This window comes from Schistocerca nitens, chromosome 8, assembly GCF_023898315.1.
Source record: "Schistocerca nitens isolate TAMUIC-IGC-003100 chromosome 8, iqSchNite1.1, whole genome shotgun sequence".
NCBI lineage: Eukaryota > Metazoa > Arthropoda > Insecta > Orthoptera > Acrididae > Schistocerca > Schistocerca nitens.
In genome coordinates, this window is record NC_064621.1 from 482875607 (window position 1) to 482899511 (window position 23905).

Genomic DNA, 23905 nt, shown 5'->3' on the forward strand with positions numbered 1-23905 from the left:
CTCCCAATCAACCACAGGCGAGGGCTCAGCCCCACTGCGGGCAGCTACATGCAGTCCAGTCGGCAGGGAGGGAATAGCAGAAAAGGAGAGAGGTAAAAAGACTATGGGTGCATTGGTGGAACAGAGGACTGTGTAATGCTAGAATGGGAACAGGCAATGGGCTAGATGGTAAAGAGAATGACTAACAAAGGTTAAGGCCAGAAGGGTTATGGGGTTGTGGGATGTATTGCAGAGAGAGATCCCCCCTGCACAATTCAGAAAAGCTGGTGTTGGTGGGAAGGATCCAAATGGCACAGGCTGTGAAGAAGTCACTGAAATGAAAAATGTTGTGTTGGGTGGTGTGCTCAGCAATGGGGTGATCCAGCCGTTTCTTGGCCACAGTTTGTCGGTGCCATTTCGGTGCCATTCATGGGTACAGACAGCTTGTTAGTTGTCATGTCCACATAGAATGCAGCACAGTGGTTGCAACTTAACTTGTAGATCACATGACTGGTTTCACAAGTAGCCCTGCCTTTGAGGGGATAGGTGATGATTGTGATCAGACTAGAGTAGATGGTTGTGGCGGGAATATGTATGGAACAGGTCTTGCATCTAGGTCTATTACAGTGATATCAGCTTTGAGCACGTGTAAGTGCGGTGGGCTGGTGGAATACCAATGTGGGAGGGGTGGGAAAGACAGTGGGTAGGACATTTCTCATTTCAAGGCATGATGAGACGTAGTCGAAACCCTGGTGGAGAATGTGATTCAGTTGCTCCAGTCCCGTATGGCGCTGAGTCACGAGAGCCATTGCATCTGTAGTGGTGAGCAGTCCCTCTCAAAATACACAAGGGTTTCACTGAGGCCTTCACAGACATAATTACCATTCCAACATTGTACAGAAACAGAACCCTCATGCCTTATCTCTCCAGTCACCCACCACCTCCTAAAGTCCCAACATCTGGCCACAGAGGAGCCTTCCCCACGTGACTCAGAACACCCAAGACTTGAGAAACTGAGTCACATTCTCTGCCAGGGTTTTGACTACCTCTAGTCATGCCCTGAAACGAGGAATGTCCTACCCACCATCATTTCCATACCTCCCACAATGGTATTCAGTCACCCAAAACTGAACCTACAGAATATACTCATCCATCCATACACATATCCTGTTCCCATCCCCTTGTCTCATGGCCCATATCGCTTTAATAGACCTAGATGCAAGACCTGTCCCATACAAGACCTATCTCATACATCCTCTCACACCACCTACTCCAGTCTGGTCACAAGCATCATCCCATCAAAGGCAGGGCTACTTGTGAAACTAGTGAAGCCGCAACCACTGTGCTGCATTTTATGTAGACATGACAACTAACAATCTGTCGGTCTGCAAAGAAGAAACCGCTGGACCACCCCATTCCTGACCACTCCACCCAACACAACATTCTTCATTTCAGTGGCGGCTTCACAGCCTGTGACATCTGGATCCTTCCCACCAACACCAGCCTTTCTGAATTGCGCAAGTGGGAACTCTCCCTGCAATACACCCTATGTTCCCTTAACCCTCTTGGCATCAAACTTCGCTAGTCATTATCCTTACTCATCCTGCCTCTTCCCTGTTCCCATTCCAGCATTACACAGCCCTCTATTCCACCAATGTAACACTGGCAAAAGCAGCACTTCACGGTCCCCAACAACTACCCTGCTATCCCTCCCCCTCCCCACCCTAGCCTCCTCCTTTCCCCCACCACCCACATTCTTCTACCATCTAGCATTGCTGCTTGCAGTCTAACTGCAACAGCCAGAGACTGTGGCCGCGTGTGTGTGTGTGTGTGTGTGTGTGTGTGTGTGTGTGTGTGTGTGTGTGTGTGTTTTCTATCTCTGACGAAGGTCTTTTTGGTCGAAAGCTCATTTTCTGATAGTCTTTTTGTTGTGCCTATCTGTGACTCAGCATCACTGTTACATGGTGAATTGCAAATATCTTTTTCATAATATTGTTACAGTCCATCCTAGATTTTCCATTGTGGAATAGTATCTATAATTCATGTTTTTCTTGATATACAGTGCATAATTAAAGAGAATTGTTACTTTACCTATTCTATCTTTGTGTTTTCACAGTTACCTGACTGTTATATTAATATACAAAACATAATAGATCTGTAATCCAACAATATATGATTTTTTTCATATTATGCTCATCTATAAATCGGAATGGCGCTATTACATGATGTAAAGTAGTTAGTTCGTGTTATGTACCTAATTTGCAGACATGTATGTGTCGCCACCAGTCAACTGGAGAACAGCTTCCATTACGTACATATCACATAGTCCATAGTGTTTAAGTATTTGACACTGTGCCACTACAGGTTAATTGTGTATCATTTGTGAAACACCACATTTTCATTTATTTATTTTTAACTTGGAGGCTTGGCATCAGCGAATGGATATTCTAGTGTAGTTTGCGGACTTTGACTTCGACATGCCGGACCAAGTTAATGCTGACCCAAACACCCATGCTCATGAGAAGATGTGTTTAACTGTGTCCAGATGCTGCTGATCATTATTAAAATCAAAAAAGAAAAGAAGATCAATAATCAAATAACCTTGTGTCAGTTCATGATCAGCCCCATTTCAATGCACACGATTCTTGATTAACTTAACATTTTTATATGTGGCAATAGAATGTTTGTTGCAAATATGCATTAATTCATTTTATTTGTTGACTGTTAACATGTGGCATGATGAAACTTTTAATAATGACCTATGGTCTAAAATATTTTAGATTTGTGTAATGGGAGAGAAAGTCTGAAAGGCAGAAATAATACTGAGACTTATGCATCCATAACAAATACTAGGGTGAAATGTTGCCATAAATGTGTCTTTGGTCACCCAAATTCACATCAACTTGAAACTATGACAGAATATTTTAATGACAGAAAAGATCTACAAGTTATCTAAAATGTCTAAAAGTATAAAGATAATTGCAATTTCTGTAAGTAGCAAAATTTTAACCTCAGAGATTATTTCAAGTTGCTGTACTGCAGTAATAGAGCATCTGTAATTCTCATAGCAATGCCAAACCAACAGCAAGAATCTTAGGCCCTATTAATTAAAGTTTTTTTTTAACTGCAAGATATTAGAAGTTGTTATTTATTCTTTAAAGACTCTCTCAATGCACACCTGCACCAATCATCATTTCCACCCACTTAATAAAAGCACTTGTTTAGCAGTCTTTTTGTTGTGCCTGTATGCGGCTCAACACTTCCACTACACAGTGAGTAAAGGTCTATCTTTTTCATAACACTGTCAAAATGTGAAAGTTATGTATTATTTGGCAATGGCACCAGACTGTGTAAAATGTGTATTCATTTGGCCCCTAACAGTTATGAACATTATTGTCTTAGCTTGTCACTAGAGAACTTAGTGACATGCTGCCTATGGATGTAATTTATCTATCTGGCACAAATGTTTAGACTGTTACTTATGACAAAGCTGATCCTCTCACAGGGAACACTGATTTTAAAAAAGAAAACTGCCACTGTTGGCAGGTGAGCAAACTTACAGCACTATGCTGCGAGGAAAGCAGCAAAGTACTACTTTGTTTTGAACTTAGTACAACAGAACTGAAGCTGAAATATTCAATGCTAAACTACAAAATGAGTTCAAAAAATTTAAAAAATACAAAACTTAGTTTTTGGATGAATGGCAAATTTTAAAGCACATCACATTTCGTTGCACTTGTACTCAAGCAATGGGAAACTGACCTGGAGCCCAGGATTGAAGATTCCTGAGATCAGTGAGTATACAGGAGTTAGCTGCCACTGAACAACAAGCATTACAATAATTCACTGCCCTTCTTCACCATTACATGTGACTTCAGAACCGATTGTTCCCAAAGCAGGATTTGTAGAAAGTAGCTTGTAACATTTCTTTCCATCAATGAGCAGTTCATCTCCCATAAGAATCTCTAAGAACTCCCTGAGTCTGCTGAGTCTTTCACAATATCCTGGCTTTTCCAGGAAATTCAATTTCCTTGTGAACTAATTTTCAAGGCACATCTCCACCCTGAGCTTGACATAAGGTAAACTACGTATCTCCACTGTGACTTATATAAAGCACAGGGTTGATTGTATTTTTAAAATTACTTTGTTAAGCAACTAATGGATACAACAATCACTTAAAGAGATCACTGCTGCTTGCCTGCCAGATGGCTCCACATACATATACACATACCTACCCAACCTTGATAGTAGAAAATGCTCTGCATTTTTGTGTGCTGCCCAGTCCCCTCAAATGTGTACACACACTGGCACTAGTCAGAGCTGTGCATAGTCTGTGCACCAAAGCAGAAACAATGCATAAGACACAACAAACATTGCATAGGTTAGTACTATGAAACACCCAACCATTTCCTATTGTGATGGAACCTGAAATTCCAAAAGTTAGGAGTGCTTTTACCATTTTCATGTGTTTCTGCTGTTTGCTCTGGTTGTGCCTCCTAAAATTAAGTACTTGTCAGCCCACCTGCTTCTTCATCAATTTAAAACAAAAAATTACATGGGATCTTATTTTTATATAATTATGCAATAAAGTCATTTTGCAGTGACTCATTTTCTAGACTCCTTGAAAACGTTATGAGAACCACCACCACCACCCCCCCCCCTCCCCTTTTTTTGTTACTGCATGAAATTGTATGTGAGTACTTTTTGTGGAGAACATATCACCTAAAGCATATGTCAGGTGTAGTATAAAAGAACAGATATCTACTAGAATGTATCACAAACAGTTTTATAAAGGTCATTCATTCTGACACTGGTCTTGGCAAACATTACTGAAAGCTGGAGAAAATTTGCCATACAAATGGTAGATCATATTGTATTCTCACATATTACAATCATCTTGATGCTGTATTTTCCACCAGTGGGAAACATAAGTGTCTTACTCAAAAGGGCCCTAAGTGAGGATTTACATAGACCCATGCAAGATGCCTCTTCCATGGCAGATAAACAATTCATAGGAGTAGAATTCAAATTACATACCCAAACAGCGCCATCCAATGGCGTATCAATAACATCTGGTGCGAGGCCTGCCAAAGCCTGTTCCTGCGTTATTGCTGCCAATTCTTTCAGCCATTCATCTAACAACACTGCACACATGGCTGCTGAGCGTACTTCTCCAGTTTCCAGCCAACTGCAACAATACATATTCTTATTATATGCAAGCCCTCAAATTATTCAATTAGTAGAATCAATTATTAAACTTAGATAATTTAAATGTAATAACATTGTATGTCTCAGTATGTCTCTTATTAGATTATAAGTGTTGCAACAGCAATATGTTTGTGTGTATTCTTTAATGTTCTTTTGATAAGGTAGATTCACGCCATATTAGAAGTTCTAAATTTTAAAAAAAAAAAAAAAAAAAAAAAAAAAAATATACATATATATATATATATATATATATATATATATAAAATGAATACATATAGCTCTAATATGATCTTTTCATTTTAAGTAAGTAGTGTGTTTAGTGTTACAAAATGATGTGTATATAGTGTGCACAGTGACAGAGTGAGAAATGAATGCACATTGAAGCATTAACCATTTACATTATTAAAAAACTTACTTGTAAAACAGTACTGAACATTAGGGATAAACCAAATGAGGCAGCAGAGTTTGAGAGTGGCCTTCTATTTGGGCAGGTGGAGGCACTAATCTTCCTACAGCCAGCTTTATTTAGGTTTTCCATGGTTTCCTTACATTACTTCAGGCAAATGCAGAGATGGTTCTTACTATAAGGTTGCAGCCAACTACCAGTGCCATCCTTATCATAGTAGACTATTTTTTACAGAACAGTTTCTTTGATGCAATGTCAGTAATAAATACTGAAGCTTTATTGTAATTTACCAACAGAAAAACACTTTTAGTACCGTAAACAACCTCTACTTCTCTCCTGATCTAACTTACGAGGGCAGTTCAATAAGTAATGCAACACATTTTTTTTCTCGGTCAATTTTGGTTGAAAAAACCGGAAATTTCTTGTGGAATATTTTCAAACATTCCCGCTTCGTCTCGTATAGTTTCATTGACTTCCGACAGGTGGCAGCGCTGTACGGAGCTGTTAAAGTGGCGTCTGTAACCGATGTGCGTTGCAAACAACGGGCAGTGATTGAGTTTCTTTTGGCGGAAAACCAGGGCATCTCAGATATTCATAGGCGCTTGCAGAATGTCTACGGTGATCTGGTAGTGGACAAAAGCACGGTGAGTCGTTGGGCAAAGCGTGTGTCATCATCGCCGCAAGGTCAAGCAAGACTGCCTGATCTCCCGCGTGCGGGCCGGCCGTGCACAGCTGTGACTCCTGCAATGGCGGAGCGTGCGAACACACTCGTTCGAGATGATCGACGGATCACCATCAAACAACTCAGTGCTCAACTTGACATCTCTGTTGGTAGTGCTGTCACAATTGTTCACCAGTTGGGATATTCAAAGGTTTGTTCCCGCTGGGTCCCTCGTTGTCTAACCGAACACCATAAAGAGCAAAGGAGAACCATCTGTGCGGAATTGCTTGCTCGTCATGTGGCTGAGGGTGACAATTTCTTGTCAAAGATTGTTACAGGCGATGAAACATGGGTTCATCACTTCGAACCTGAAACAAAACGGCAATCGATGGAGTGGCGCCACACCCACTCCCCTACCAAGAAAAAGTTTAAAGCCATACCCTCAGCCGGTAAAGTCATGGTTACAGTCTTCTGGGACGCTGAAGGGGTTATTCTGTTCGATGTCCTTCCCCATGGTCAAACGATCAACTCTGAAGTGTATTGTGCTACTCTTCAGAAATTGAAGAAACGACTTCAGCGTGTTCGTAGGCACAAAAATCAGAACGAACTTCTCCTTCTTCATGACAACGCAAGGCCTCACACAAGTCTTCGCACCCGAGAGGAGCTCACAAAACTTCAGTGGACTGTTCTTCTTCATGCACCCTACAGCCCCGATCTCGCACCGTCGGATTTCCACATGTTTGGCCCAATGAAGGACGCAATCCGTGGGACGCACTACGCGGATGATGAAGAAGTTATTGATGCAGTATGACGTTGGCTCCGACATCGACCAGTGGAATGGTACCGTGCAGGCATACAGGCCCTCATTTCAAGATGGCGTAAGGCCGTAGCATTGAATGGAGATTACGTTGAAAAATAGTGTTGTGTAGCTAAAAGATTGGGGAATAACCTGGTGTATTTCAATGCTGAATAAAACAACCCCTGTTTCAGAAAAAAAATGTGTTGCATTACTTATTGAACTGGCCTCGTAATTAGACAACAGGTATGTACACCACTAATTTACTGTTTTGATTCACAGATGAGAAAAAAATTGTGTCAGAAGTAGCACATGTAACATGATTATCTACCACATGAAAATTGTATGTGAATAATATTTGCAAATAATGTACCACATCTGAGACATCATTATCTAAAATGCATGTTAGGTACAGTATACATGAAAGGATATAGCTACTAGAAAGCATAAGATACACAGTTTGTCTGAAGGTCATTTATTCTGACATTAGTCTTGGAGGTGGCAAACAGTATTAAAATCTGGAAAATACTTGCAGGACAGACAGTAGATCACACTGTCACTGTCACAGATCACCATCCTCTTGATTCCATATTTTCCACCAGTGTGAAAACTAGTATGTATCTTACTCGCGAGGTGCCTAAGACAGAATTTCTGCAGATTTATGCAAGATGACTCTTGTGCTACAGATAACCAGTTCACGGACTCACAAAATAAAAAGAAGTGTGACACTTGGAACTGTGCATATGTTTTAGTGTTTTCTTAACTAGATTTACATGTAATACACAGAAATGTTCAATTAAGAAGTAGTGTAGGACAAGAGCATTTTCAACAAGTCCATTTCCAAAACCTTATAAATCCCTGCTTTTGTCCTCTCCGACCCTGTGCTTCCAAAACTACAACTGACATGCATTACAACTGACTATCAATTAAAAAATACCTGTTACGAGGGCTTGAACGCTGGCTGCTATTATTCATAGGGCGCCCATCTGGTGTCTCTGAGATCTGGTTACTTAGGCTATGTACAGGGACTGAAACACCAGCTCGACGGAATACTGATGATAATGTAGATGTGAAGCTTCGCCTTTTGCTCTCTCCTGAAACAGAAGTATTGCACAACTGTGGTATTTTTTTTTTCCTTTCTTTTTTTTTACACGTTAAACACACGTGATCATTAATTTAATATATACAGACAGCAGTGCAAGATTTTGTTCCCTGGTTCATAATGTAATTGTGTGTTAAAAGACATGTTACGTCAATGAGTGTTGCAGATGATGTTCATGCTGAATGTCCAAAAAGTGTGATAAGAGAGGAAAATGAGTCTACAATACATGACATTTACACATAAAGTGAACTAAAGTAACTGAAAGAGCAGTATATATGAATACATGTTTTGTGCTATTATATGTCATGGGATATATAAAAAGAAAATTTCTGAACATTAAATGCCTCAATACATTACAACACAGAAATCGTGCTGTTCAAATGTGTCTCAATCAGTAGATTTGGCTACAAGTTCCCTGATATGATCCTAGGTGCACTATTTTGAAACCAAATTTAAACAAGGGAACATTACTTCTGATCCAATATTTGGAACAAACCATATTTTTTGTTATGTTTTACTTATAAGAATCTTCTTACCTAAACAACATCAAAATACTTCAAAGCTAAAAGGTATGATTACCACTGTCCACCTACAAGTCATTCCAACCAATTATGGCATAACTTTGAAGTATTTTGGCTTAAGAGTGTGTATCTACCAGGGCCAACACCTGAATGGGGTTGGGTGGGGGGGAGCAAAAACAATTTAGTAAATCTCTCAGCATAAAGGGAGCACCAGGAAACAAATGAAAATTCCTGTGGCTATTGGAGGCCTGGTTCATCAGACTGTTAGAGGTGTTAGAGGAGGAGGGGGAGGCGGAAAGGGGGGGCATAAACCAAGTTGTTAGTTTGACTGGAAAAATCAAGAACCAGAAACAAATTTATATCTTAGCTGATTATTCATTTAGATATAAGAAGGATGAAGGAGAACATATCGTATTCATGAAAATGAATATAAGCATATTTTGTATAGATAAGGCTATACAGACACGACCAAATACTGGAAAAAGGAATGCTTACAGATGATACAAACTTACGGTACCCACTGAGTAGCTGGGAAATTATCATCAAAAATTTTGATTCCTTTTTGTGCTGTCTGTCATGCAGAGAAAATGAAAATTAATTTGTGGAGATTTCTATGCTAGCTTGTTTTATGAATGTGGCAGAAAAATGATCGCAATGTGCTACTAACCACTTACAATTTAGTATCAGTCATAAATTTCCCTAACTGAGAACAATGGAACAGTAATACCCAAGGAGATAATCTTTTCATACAATGAGTGGAGATTAAACAACATAAGCCTGCACTGTGGTCACTGCGTTCTCTGATAATGACACATGGATCCTTGCAGGTAGCTAAATGTGATCTTGGAGATGTGGTCTGCCTATGCAACTAAATGAAAAGCTGTTTCTTTTGTGCAGCAACCATTTTGGTTCTTTTTACTTGTGAAACATTTTCTGCACCTTGAAATATGTTTGTCTTATGTATATAATGTCTGCATTACATAATGATTACAGATAAGCTACTACACTGCAGTTTTTTATTATTCACTTGTTGTTAAATAAGAAACAACTTTTTGAAGAGCAAGTTTCATAGGGTTAAATTATTATTTGGTTCTACTTATGATTTTGTGATTTTATTAATCCATATGTGTTGTGCTGGAGTTGTATCCAGATGGCATATGTACAGGAGGATGTCAGATTTTTTGCATCTTTTTAACACATTTCTATCGAACACTTATCTTTCACAGTTCCCTGTATGTTGTTCGTGTGTGTGTTTACTATATCTCGTATTTCCAACTGTCACTGTGTGTTGTTTTGTTCATCTTTAGTTTGTGTTGTGGTGTTAGTTTGATATTTATGTTTCTTTGTTTGGAGTGTCCATGTGTTTGGGAGATTAAGTTGTTATTTAACCTAGATATGTTCTGCATCTCAGTTATTGTTTCAGTAGCTAAGATAATCAGTGAATTGTTACTTATTTTGATTTACTCATTTAAATTTTCTTGTTCAGTGCAAGGATTCTTTATTAGTGGAAATTTTGATGTAACATTAGGGGTTTTCTGTTGTAGTTGCTCATGACAATAATTTTTATATCCTGTTCCATGTTAGATGGTCATGCCCATGCTTTATTAGGTGTTTTTTTTTTTTTTTTAAAAAAAGTTTGTAAATGTGATAGGAGTGTGATTCTTGTTTTATACTTTACATTTTACCCTTCTTTCTTTAGTGTATTTGCTATTCTGTTTTTTATTTGTGTTTGTGTGATAAAGTGGAACACTTCTTCTAGTTAGTCATGTCATGAGTGTTCCCCTTCTGTGTGTTTGTGTGTGTACTGTAGTGTCTGTCCTGTTTGTGTTTAGTGGTGCTTGTGTCCTCTGATTATTTTCATTTTTCTTGGGCTATTTTTATTTTTTTATTTTGGGGTTGAGTTTAAGTATTCTGTTGACATTTATCCATTGTTTTTGGCTATGAGCTGTATTGTTTACAACTCTTTTTCATAATTTTCTCTGCTGAGTGAGATTTTATCTAGCCTGTGTATGCTGTGCTGAGACCAACTAGTTTGCAGTTTTGTGGGTGGTTTGATGTGGTTTGTGTAGTTGTGTCAGCTGCTGTTTGCTTTCTGTGAATGTCAAATTTGTGCTTATTGCGATCTTTCTTTCTTGTTATATCCATCACTATTTTATACACCATCCTGGTGTCCACAGGCCAACTATCATACATTGGTCAACTAAGTACCAGCCCAGGACGACACATATGGATTAATATGATCACAAAATCACATGTAGAATCAAACAGAAATTTAATGTTATGAAGTTTGTGCTCCAAAATGTTTTTTCTCACCAAACAATAACAGAATAGCAAAAAATTGTAATATAGTTACATATCTGTAATCATTATCCAGCACTACTTCACCTTTTCTACTTTGAAACACACCACTGCGTCAGGTATGCATTTTAGAACCCGTGTTTACTAGACCTTTTTGTTTCAAATGATCGAGGCTGTCACACTCCTGAATATCATCCATTCCTATTGTGACACCTAATCTAATGTCCGCCCCCCGTAGCTGAGTGGTCAGCGCGACAGAATGTCAATCCTAAGAGCCCAGGTTCGATTCCCGGCTGGGTTGGAGATTTTCTCCACTCAGGGACTGGGTGTTGTGTTATCCTAATCATCATCATTTCATCCCCATTGACGTGCAAGTCACAGAAGTGGCATCAAATCGAAAGACTTGCACCCGGCGAATGGTCTACCCGACGGGAGGCCCTAGTCACACGACATTTACATTTACGTAATCTAACGCAAATATTATTTACATAAAACAAACAAGGACATTGTGATGACAAAAGTCATTGGATAGTGATACACACATATACAAATGGAGGTCGTATCACATATACAAGGTATAAAAGAGCAGTGCATTGGCGGAGCTGTCATCTGTACTCGTGTGATTCATATGAAAATATTTCCAACATGAATATGGTTGCAAGATAGGAATTAACAGACTTTAAACGCAGAATGGTAATTCGAGCTAAATGAGAGTAGCAAATTTTGTGTAGGGTTGTCAGTGCTAACACACAAGCAGCACTGCGTGAAATAACTACAGAAATCAATGTGGGACATACTTTAAGATTATATGTTTATGTTTTGTTTAAATTTTTATAATTTGTTTTGCCTTAAAATTTTTGCATATTGGTACTACATTTTCTGTAGATGTAAAATAAAATGTGCTATACTGGATTTTTAAGTTCTTTGCATTGTATGTGAGTAATTTATGTAAAATACTATGTAAATTGTTTATTATGTTAAATAAGTTTCTGATGACATTTTGTATTTAAAAATATTTGTGTGTATAAATTGTTCATATTGATATAAATCTGACAATTTAAGAAATGGTCATGGTTAGGAACAATGTAAGAAATAATTGTTGTAAAAGCCAGTGCACGTTTGTTCGAAACAAAAGTGGCTCTGAGGAGTGGAAAAGGTGGCAAGGGTGAATTCGCATGCTACCTAGAGCAAGTGCAGGAAGTCAGTCACACAGTCTGTAGGCAAGCAGTCATTGAGGCAACACCTTTGTGGAGCAGGAGAAGCTTTGCCAGCAAATTTGGAAAAAAATGCCTCGGTTGGAGATCACAAATGACTTACAGCATAGCAGCAAGTTGTTGAGTATGTGAAACTGAACAAAGCCAAGAAGAGGAATTGAGCTCATACAGCAAGATACTTGCAGGCCGTACTGTGGGTAGTGTAGCCATCATAGCTGTTCGCCACACCCATGCCTACAGCCACCAGATAAGATTTTTTTGTAATTTTACTTTTGTAAAATGTGAACCATTAATGTACACTGTGTTCTTAAAGAAACTGGTTCACCCTGTTATTTCATCCTAATCATACATTTATATAAGGTTCCTTCCTGGTGTTTGATTAAACCGAGTACCTGTTTTACACACTCATGAACTGCCAAGTTAATGTAAAGAGGCACCATTTAAATTGTTTTTGTGTAAAAAAATAAAAAAAGTTTTCTTAATTATTGCAAAGAGTTATAGTAAAAGTTTGCTTACATAAAATTCAATCAGAGTGAAGCCAAGTTACTAGAATCTGTTATATGACTAAATGGAATTAGTTTAAAGAGTAATAGCTTTTTAAAGTAAATTCCACTAAGAAAGAGTTTTTCTTGAAGTGAAATGTTCAGTATAAAAAGTGTGTATTTTAGTATTTAAGTTTGTTGCTTATGGAAAGTGCTTTTTTAAATGTCCCCTGTGCCCTTTGGACTCGCATTCGGGAGGACGACGGTTCAATCCCGTCTCCGGCCATCCTGATTTAGGTTTTCCATGATTTCCCTAAATCGTTTCAGGCAAATGCCGGGATGGTTCCTGTGAAAGGGCACGGCCGATTTCCTTCCCAATCCTTCCCTAACCCGAGCTTGCGCTCAGTCTCTAATGACCTCGTTGTCGACGGGACGTTAAACACTAACCACCACCACCCTGTGCCCTTTTTTTATTTTGCTTCCTTGAAGTTATCTACAGGGCTGTTTCTCTTTTAAAAACTTAGTCTATAAGGGTGTAGTCCAACATTGTTTAAGTGGAGTAATATTTATTTGAAGAACCGTATTAAACAATAGCAAGAAAGTAGGCAAAATTCATACTTCTGCTTTTCCAACACTTCACTGTTTCATTGCCTGGATAGGCTGGGGACCATTAGTACACGTTTTAAACCACTAAATGTACTTGGAACTGAGTTATCCTAGCTTCAGTATAATATTATTCACACCGCGTTTCTATCTAATTGCTGGGTAAGATCTTAGGAAAAGAAGTGAATAGTCAGATTTACTTATCCATTAGACACAACACACAGTCAAATCCTGTAAAAATGGTAATTATTGATTAACTTCTCCTATTAACAGGACTACCTTCCCATTATTTGGAAACAACTTAATTTTTAGAAAGGGGGTTATACATGGCTTTTCTTATGAGAGGACTATTTGTTCTGTTGGAGTACAGTATACATGGCAACATAGAAACAGGATTTTCTGTTATTTAGGTAAAAGCATACTAAAGTACAATAGTAGGGTTAGGGTTACAGTATGACAAATGTATCAGAAGATACAGTGCAGTGAAATTTGGCGTTAATGGGCTATGGCAGCAGACAACAGATATGAGTGTCTAAGTAACAGCACGACATCAGCTGCAGGGGACATAATCGGGAGTTCAATTCGTGCACAAAATCCTACACTGTCAACACTTTCACAATTATGGACAGTGATGGAGGCAGCACGGCTCAATATTTCTTCAGAGGACTTCCAACAACTTGTTGAGTTCATACCATGTTGACTTGCTGCATTCTGTAAGGCAAAAGGAGGTCCAACATGATATTAGGAGGTATCCCACGACTTTTGTGACCTCAGTATATTACAAGCCACTGAAGATGCTTTACAAATTAGTAATTTTAAAAGAGAAAAAGAAAAGGGTGAAAAGCCAAAAATACATTATTATATTAGCTACATACCTACTACACAAGCCACCATACGGTGCATGGCAGAGGGTACATTTCACCACTACTAGTCATTTCCCTTCCTGTTCTAGTACCAAATAGTGCAAAGAAAAGAACAGCTATCTATATGATTTCATCCGGGCCCTAATTTCTCATATTTTATTTTCATGGTCCTTATGCAAAATGTACACTGCCAGCAGTAGAACCGTTTTGCAATCAGTTTCAAATGTCAGTTCTCTAAATTTTCTTAACAGTGTTCCCTGAAAAGAACATTGCCTTGCCTCCAAGGATTCCCATTTGAGTTCCTGAAGCATTTCCATATCAGTGTGTTTTTCAAACCTACTGGTAAAAAAATCTAGCAACGCAACTCTGAATTGCTTCAATATCGTCCTTTAATCCAACCTGGTTGGAGTCCCAAAAACTCTAGCAGCACTCAAGAATAGGTTGCACTAGTTTCCTATATGTGGTCTCCTTTACATGTTAAGCACTCTTTCCTAAAATACTCCCAATATCCCGAAATTGAATATTCACCTTCATTACTACCAGCCATACATGATCGTTCCACTTCACATCACTTCACACAATTATGCCCAGATATTTAACCAATAAGACTGTGTAGAGCAGTACAGCCTAATGCTGTATTTGAACACTATGGGATTGTTTTTCCTACTCATCTGCATTAACTTACATTTTTCTACATTTGGAAGAAGCTGCCATTCATCACATCAACTGGAAATTATGTCTAAGTCATATTTTATTCTCCTACAGTCAGTCAAGGATGACATCTGTTAGCATAGGTAACATACTGTGCCTACACCCACCACCCAACAGTTTACATCCCATCTCTGTCCTATCATCTCCTCCCCATTCTCGTCTCCATTCTCTTTGTTTGCCACCCTCTGCCAGTGCATCAGCCCACCTTTCCTCTCCTTTCTTGCTCCTTTTTTCCCCACCTCCCTGCCCCACAACCTCCTGATGCTGCACCTTTTGGCATTCTACACCCTGCACAATCTGCCAGGCAGCATTCCCCACCCATACACTACTATCCCTTCCCCTTCCCCTTCCCCTTCCCCTTCCCTGTCCTCTCCAGATTGCTGTTTGCATTCCACGTGACAGTTGCACTCTGGTCTGACATGCCGGAATTGGCAGTCGTGTGTGCATGAGGTGTGCTTGCTTGTGTGTATGAATGACGTGTGTGTCTCTTTTGCTGGTGAAGGCTGTGGCTGAAAGTAGCAATCTACCTTTTCCTGCTCAGTTCTCTATTTTGTATTCCCCTACAGCAAATAGTTTAAAGTTCTGCTTTTATACAGGCTGCACTAAAACCTGTATTAACATGGGATTCCAATTTCTTTTTCTTCCAATAAACACAATTTGTACATCCACTTCTGTGCACCAGAATTTTTAGTCCTCTTTTTAGTTTCATTATCACAACAACTTCCCTTTGCATTTATTTCACCTTCATGTACACACAAAGCTATGTATTATTACATTTCGTGATATAAGCTTGAAATCGTCTACATTCAGTGTCCCATAAACTGATTACTCAGCATAAAAAAGAAAGGAAAATTATTTATCAGAAAAATATTCTGCACTGTCATTGAGAAAAGATATAATCTAAAATATATATAACTACAGTGAAACTAATAATATGTTTCACATCACCAGGTGGTGTTGTATAAGTTATTTACAGAACACATTAAAACTAACACTGGTTACCCCTGATAAAATTATTGCCTGATGGATCAGGTGATGAGCCAGCTGTAGCCACAACAGCACGTCGGGCATTGGCAAGGCGTTCTTCACGAGCCAGTAAGAAATCTCTTGCATCAGTTACCAACTGCTCTGCACGGCCCGGAGCTCGAGACAGGGTTGCATCCAGCCGATGCTTCAATGACCCCAGAACCTGTCAGCAGAAAGATATTACATGATTTAGCTCACAATAATAACTACATTTCAATGAATTAACTAAAAACCAGATAAAGCAAAAGGAATTTTTTATAAAAACTCAGTAGCATAACAATTATGAATTGTCAATTTCTGCAGATAATGATGTTTAGATTGCAGAATGTATTTTTATAGAATCAAAGGAAAATTCGGTCAAGAAAACTAATAAAATATGAGTCAGAACTGCTGGCTAGCACTTACCTTCAGGACATGAAAAGTGTAATACTGCTGATAGATACAATAAAAGTGGAAATCATACAGTTTCTAGCATTCAGAACTAACAGCAGTAGGAGGAATGGATAAGTGGGTAAAGTTAAAAACAAAGAGCATAAAGGTGGCAAAAGTTAAAAAGGTAGAGCAAGTCACTCAAATCCCAAGATGAGATGGCCCCAACCTCTAGTGAGAAAGGAACTAGTAGTTCCGAAAGTTGGGAAATGTATCACTTTTACTTTTATATGTATCTATCTCTTTCCTTAAAAGGCCTCTTTAATTTTTCTATAGGTGGCATCTACGTTACTCATAGTCATATGTGCTTCGACAGCCTGGCATTTCCCATCTAGCCATTATTGCTCTGCCATTTTGCACTTTGTATCAACATCATTTTTAGATGCCTACAATCCCTTTTCCCTGCTTCATTTGCTGCATATTTATATTTTCTTCTTTGATCAATTAAATTCCATAGCTCTAGTGTTACCCCAAGGATCTCTGCTGGGCCTTGCTTTTTGTCTATTTGATTCTCTGCTGCTAAATTACTAAATCTCTTTAAGCTACCCATTCAACTTCTATTGTATGACTTTCTCTTCTTTCAGTCAATTGTCACTTAATGCTACTTTCGAAACTCTCGAACATCTCTGGTTCTTTCAATTTATCCATGTCCCATTTCCTTAATTTCCTACCTTTCAGTAATTTCTTCAGTTTTAATCTGCAGTTCACAATCATCAAATTATGGTCAGAGTCCACACCCACCCGCGAATATGTTTAGCCTTTGGAGAAAAAATAGCCCTTGAGTGATTTTTACAACCACACAAGGCAAACCCATACCATACAAAGAAAGGAAGGCTGAAATTTGTAAGGTATACATAGAGGGTATATTCAAGGGAAGTCAGTCTCCACAGCCGAATGGTCAGGGTGGCTGACTGCAACGCGGAGAAACAGGTTCAAGTCTCGGAATTACCAGGAATTTTTCCTTGGTCGGAGGATTGTAACAGGGTGTACTAAGCCTCGTGAGGCCAAACTAAGCCTTGTGAGGCCAACTGAGGAGCTACTTGACCAATTAATAATGGTTCCATGGACAAGAAATCCAACAATGACTAGAGGAGCGGAGTGCTAAACATGTGCTGCTCCATTTCCCATCAAATGACACCACTGGCAGAGGATGAAATGGTGTCAATCAAGCTCAAGTGGCCCATCTAGGGCCATGATGCGGAAATTTAGCTATCTACTTTACCTATATAAGGGAAGCAAACTTGAATACAACATTGCAGAAAGAGAAGAGGAAATAGATGAAGCTGACTTCGGATATATGATACTGCAAGAAGAATCAGATGGAATACTAAAGGATCTAATAAGGGGTGGTTCCCCAGAGGCGAAGATCTACTTTTTGAAACCATCTCCATCATGGCACATATTAGAATCCCAGGTATAACACCCTACAGCCATTCACTAAAGTACACCCCTGTTTGTGAATAATCAATGAAAAATTATGTCACGTGATGCTCAAGAGCATTAAAATTAATAGTTATTTACAGTGGTGCAGTAGTGCAGTGGTCAAGATAGGTTTCTGACTTGCTGAAGGTTGCAGGTTTCAATGCCACCAGATGGTCTGAAATTTTCATTTTTAAATCTTTACTGTAATGACTTTGATCATTATTTTATTAAATTAATTGTTTTTATTTTCAATTCTTTGTCATGTCATTTTAATCATAATTAACTTTTCCATTCATTCAATTTCTTTTGCCTACCATTCTTTTTTCATTTGGAATCTTTGTACAAGCAATTTTAATTATTTTTTTGTGCATTAGCTTCAATTTAATTTCTTCATTTTATCATTTTATATTTCCATTTATGTTACTGCTTACATTATTTCTATTTCTCGCTTAGGTTGAGTTTTCATTTATATATAATCTTTTCTTTCTGAAAATCTTCATCTGCACTATTTTGTGCAAAGTGCAAACTAATTTATTTTTTAAATGTTTGTTTGATGAAAACCATCTAAAAATGTATATCTTGCAACAAAAAGATATTCTTCACACCACTGCACAGCCAATATAAATATATTATTTATACCTTTGCTTTTTAACTGACAGATCGAAATTTTCAAATGTTTAAATTTAATGATAAGTACATAAATACAATTAAAATCACACTCTCAAAAAATGAAATAATTAAAATAACACAGCATAGGATTAGAAATCAAAAATACAATTAACTGAATAAAAATAATTATCTAAGTAATTTCTATAAAGATTTAAAAATTAAAGTTCAAAGCAGATAATAGGATTCAAAACCGGCTTCTTCAGCATGTCCGAAATGTATCCAACCACTGTGCTAAGCCACCACTGTACATAATGTCCTTAATTTTAATGCTCTAGTGCAGGGGTGTACAATCTGCTTGCAGCCCAAAGCAAGCATGAATTGACTATTTCCAATTTTAAACTCCCATTGCACAATGTTATTCTCTCACCCCACCCCCTCCTCAGCAACCCTCCCACCCCCAGCAGTTTATTGTCAGTGTTGTGTACATCATGTGCAGCCCAAAAATATTCATCTTCTTTGAATGTTGCCCAGGTAGGCTAAAAGGTTGGACACACCCATTCTAGGGCATCACGCGACATTCTTTTTCACCAATTACTCGCATGCAAGGTCCCACTCTGGTGAATGGCTGCAGCATGTGATACCTGAGACTGTAACCTACACCACCACACAGGTGATTTCAAAGGGTTGCTCCCATACCTGTGGACCTCCCATTGTAAGTCAAAACAAGGCCCTTGGGGTAGACTGGAACAACAAAACTTCACCTTTACATAAGATTTGTATGTACCAAGATAAATATCCTCAGACTTGAAAGGAATGTAGTAATTCCTATTTCAAAGAAGGCATGTACTGATAAGTGTGAATATTGCCACACTGTAAGCAGAATAAGGTACAAACCCGAAAGCAGCATCGCCAGTACAACACTTAGCACTGAAAGCATGTTTATTACAAATACCAATGAACAGCTAGAATGGAACTGAACTCATGAACAGAGTGTGCTGCTCTTAATACAGACTTTGAATATTGCAGAAGATGCAAACCTACAAACATAAGAAATCTCTGAAATCTTCCAGAAAGAATGAATACTAAATAATTGCTTTTGGGTGGGTTTGAACTGGTGCCCTGCAGCTTTCCAGACGGTGATGCTAACTGATATGGCACACTGCATGCTGCACAGCTTGTGCCCTGCTCCCTCTCCTGGAATAACAGCAAACTGCCAACTACAGCACCCTGGATTTAAATCTTGTCATTGCTCCCCTGGATGGCAGCATTGGTGGATCCTCACATCCTGGTTAAGTTGTCACATACTCTTCACTATGACATGCATCAAATTTAGCCCTTCCAGTAGCAGCTTGATGGTCGGCTAGCAGGTCTTCAATGTCCTTTAACAGACCCCAATGTCGATCTTCGCATCAGTACTGTAGTAGGGCTTCATTCGGAGGACACAGATGACACCTTTGTACTTTTGTCTTCCTTATGTGTGGACACAATCCTCAACCACATATATCCTACCCAGTACGCAATTAATGATACAATATGGCCCAAATTAGCACATTAGTAACTTTTTTCAAAGCCCTACTTTCAGCACAAGCATCAAAATCCAAATCAAGTTTCCCAGGCTGCATCTCACTGGTTGCTCCTTGGCATTGTAGCACTCTCGGTCCTTTTCCCGAACTTCCAGGGTCCTTATGCAAGCCAGCTGTGTTTTCTTCTTTGATCCTGGTGATGAGGTGTTTCACGTATTCATCCTTCAGGAACTGCATATCAATTCTCATTACAGCCTCACGACTATGAAACAGAAAGAATGGTGTAATGCCTGTAATGTCTGGCTCTCAGTGTTATATGCAAATTCAAGGTGGGCAGCATTGTATCTCAGTATCCCTGTCTGCCATCAATAAACATCAAGATCATATCTGCCGACATCTGTTAAAGTACTCTGTGTGGCTATTTATCTGTGGATGGTAGACAGTTGTCATCCTGCATCAGGGACAGCTCTGATACTACTCTTAACTGTGAAACTTTCCCACAATCAAAGATCACCACTTGGGGTGTTCTGCACTTCAAAATAATGTCTTCTATAAGGAACCTTGCAATTTCTGGGGCTTTGGCAGTCTGTACAGCTTTGATGACAGTGTAACAGATGACGTATTCTCTGCAGACCTGCAGACTATTATCCATCCATCCATCCCCCCCACTTTTTGGGGAGGGGGGGGAACCTACCCAAGGGGTCAATTCCAATTTGATGTAAGGGTGCTGCTGCAATTGGAATTAGTACCAGAAGCCCTTATGTAACTGAGGCATTTGTGTCCACAATTGGGACTGATTACAGTGGCTCACATAGCGTCTAACAGATTGCTAGTGACTTGGCCGGTGATACCTGTGTCTGATCCTGTCTAGTGTCTTCGTGAATCCCAGCTTATCAGATGTTGGTGCATCATGGAAATACTTTAGGACTGCTGATGCAGGTGAGCTGGGATGATGAGCCACTATTTCCACCCTATTGGATCAATGTCTTTCTTTTCTTCTTATTTTTTTTTTTTATACACCACATTCCATTTATTAAAAATGGTTCAGATGGCTCTGAGCACTATGGGACTTAACATCTGAGGTCATCAGTCCCCTAGAACTTAGTACTACTTAAACCTAACTAACCTAAGAACATCACACACAGCCATGCCCGAGGCAGGATTTGAACCTGCACCCGTAGTGGTCGCGCGGTTCATGACTGAAGCGCCTAGAACTGCTCGGCCACACTGGCCGGCTCCATTTATTACTTGGAATCCTACTTTACTCAGCTCCACATTCTTTAAGGCTTCTACAGTTTCTTCATTCAGCAGAAATATCATTTAATGCAGCAATCCAAAAGGATTCCTTGAAAGGCAGTCTGTGTCCTTGTTTTTGCATCCGTTTTTGTATACCATTGTGAGTTAGTACTCATGAAGCCTCAAGATCATCTCACCAGACAATGTGATGAATCCTTTAGACTAATCAGTCAGCACTGGGGATCAGTCACAATAGTCAATGGTTTGTCAAATAATATGGGCAGCCCTTGTTGAACGTCCGAACAACTGCATGGCACTGTTTCTCAGTTGTAGGAGTTTTTCCTCACAGTCTTGAAAATTAATCTGCAATCATAAGCTATCATCTTTTTCATCAACTTCCAGAATATGTATAAGAGTGCCCCTATCCAAAGACAGCTGTTGTCAGAGAGAAGTTTTGCCTTGGCATTCTTTTCATACAATGCTAGAATTGGAAAAGTTGTTAGCACCACCTTAAGGACAAGGAAACATCTTTCTTATAGCACATACCAGAAAAATTTGGTATCTTCCTGCCATAGTTCTTGCAAGGTACATAACTTGTCACAGAAACTTTATGAATCGCCAGTAGCATGAGCAAATTTTCAGGAAACTTTTCGCATCACAAATGTACTTAGGAGTCAAAAATCTGTCTCCTCATATTTTCTTTGGATTGGGATGAAATCCACTACCATTCACTAGGTGCCCCAATATTTTTCTTTCTTTGGTGAGGAACAGGCACTCTTTCAGATTCAGGCATAGACCTGCAGCCTGAACACACTTCAACTATTGTCAGATAGCTTAGAGAACCTATATGCCTACAGAGAGAGAGAGAGAGAGAGAGAGAGTGGCAAATGTTGTTAAGCCCATATACAATATACACAGGTGGCCGCCATTCTCTCTCTCTCTCTCTCTCTCTCTCTCTCTAGGCTGTCTAAGGTGGCTTAGATGTTCTTCAAATGTCTTTAAAAAATTACCATGTCATCTAGATAACAAAAACATGTCATCTGTGTAAGGTGTTGAAGCAGTTTGTCCCAGTTCATTGGAAGGTTTCTGAAATGTTACACAATCCAAACGGGATAACTTTGAACTCATGAAGGCCGTCAGGAGCTATGAAAGCAGTTTTTCCTCCATCATCCTCATCAACCTCAGTTTGCTGGGAGCCTGACTGCATGATCATAGTGTAGGGTGACCTCAATGCACAGTAATGGACAGATACCTTCTTTCATTATTTTGTTCAGTCATCAGTACTAGATGCAGAAACACTAGGTGCCATCCTCCTCTTCTACAAAAACTGCAATGGAGTACCAAGGACTCTCTAAAGGTTCAATGATGTAATACTGCAGCATCTTCTCTACCTCCTTGCAAATTGTGCCTATAAGGGTGTTAGCTAAGTGTGTCACCCTATTTGATACAGTGTTTCACAGATGGCCACTTTTTAAACTCTGGTTTTGAAAGCATCTGAAAATTGTCGCAGAATGACTGACACTTACCAATATCATTTCTTGGTCAGACAAGATCCTGTAGGCAGTTTGACAGCAGGTTCCACCACTGTGTAGTCTTAAGTGGTAGGACAATTCTTCATCAATAGATCTGAGCTGTTTCTCTTTCATCAATTTCACTGTTCCAGTACACATAGCCTTAGGGATGAGTTGTGGTTAGTGATCCAAAGCTGCTTCACCCGTACAAAATGCTTGAATATACAGACTGTGGGAACAAAGTACTGGTTGTACTCTGGTCCCTGTCCATTTAAGCAATAGCTTTTGAACTGCCTAATTGGAGCTACAGTGACATAAATTTTTTAAAGTCCCCACCAAAAAAAGTAACATCATAACAACACTAAACCCAAATCCAAAAGCACTGTCATTACTGAAGTACAACACTTAGTACTGAGAGCATGTTTATTATGAACTCCAGCGTACAGTCAGAACAGAACTGAACTGAACAACTGGATGGAGCATGCTGCTATTTATACAAACAACGAATATTCCACAACATACAAACATTACAAATATAAGATTTTCTAGAACCTTCCAGAAATGATAAATACCAAGTGACAAATTGGTAGTTGGGTTTGAACTGGCAACCTGCAGTAAGCGACGGCTAACCTCCATGACACAGAGCATGCAGCACAGCATGTGCCAATATTATCGAACCACCAGTTTAGTAAGATGTGGATGCACAATACTGTCTCCAATTGAAGAGTGGAATTCCAAAACTTTCTAAGTACCACTTTCTCACAAAATACATTTTCAGTGCTACTGTCTTCTCGGTACTCTGTTGCATGTCTCTAGACTTGTTCCAAACGTAAAATCATGGAGGGAAGTTTTCAAACATTCATTATTAAAAGTGTGTGTGGTATGTGCTTCCCTGAGGAATTCCAAGAGCCATAGGTCAATGTCTTTAATCCACAATATTTTAACAAGATTGTTGAGTGAGCTAAAGCTGTGAACATATTTCATCTAATTCCAATGCATTCAACTGACCTCTTTGATTTTAACGGTGCTGCTGAAACACTGCTGTCAATGCAGGCAGGTAATATCTCCAAATCCAGTATGATCAAAGACTCTCATGCTCATTCATATCAAATAAAAATTCTTACTCTGAACTAAAAGAATGGAAAAACGTAAATGTATTCAAATGGGGGAAGACCATAGCAGATGTATGTCATGCCATACTTCATCTGAAAGACCCACCATGTTTGTCATTTGCAAACCAGAGAGACCTGTTGAAAATGTTCCAATTTGTTCCTCTACAGTGCAAGAACTTTACAGTAAACTCTG

The 23905-nt window shown here is 39.0% G+C and overlaps 1 protein-coding gene across 2 annotated transcripts in view; it reads right to left on the reverse strand.

Annotated features, from left to right (window-relative positions):
• The window catches only part of LOC126198669 (FHIP family protein AGAP011705-like), a 214754-nt gene that overhangs the window by 22090 nt on the left and 168759 nt on the right, over positions 1 to 23905 (reverse strand). For both annotated transcript variants that reach the window (XM_049935157.1, XM_049935158.1), the window contains exons 10-12: positions 15847 to 16033; positions 7988 to 8144; positions 5017 to 5167 (exon numbers count right to left, since the gene is read on the reverse strand). In XM_049935157.1, coding sequence (XP_049791114.1) covers positions 5017 to 5167; positions 7988 to 8144; positions 15847 to 16033 — 495 coding nt within the window. The remainder of the gene's footprint in view (positions 1 to 5016; positions 5168 to 7987; positions 8145 to 15846; positions 16034 to 23905) is intronic.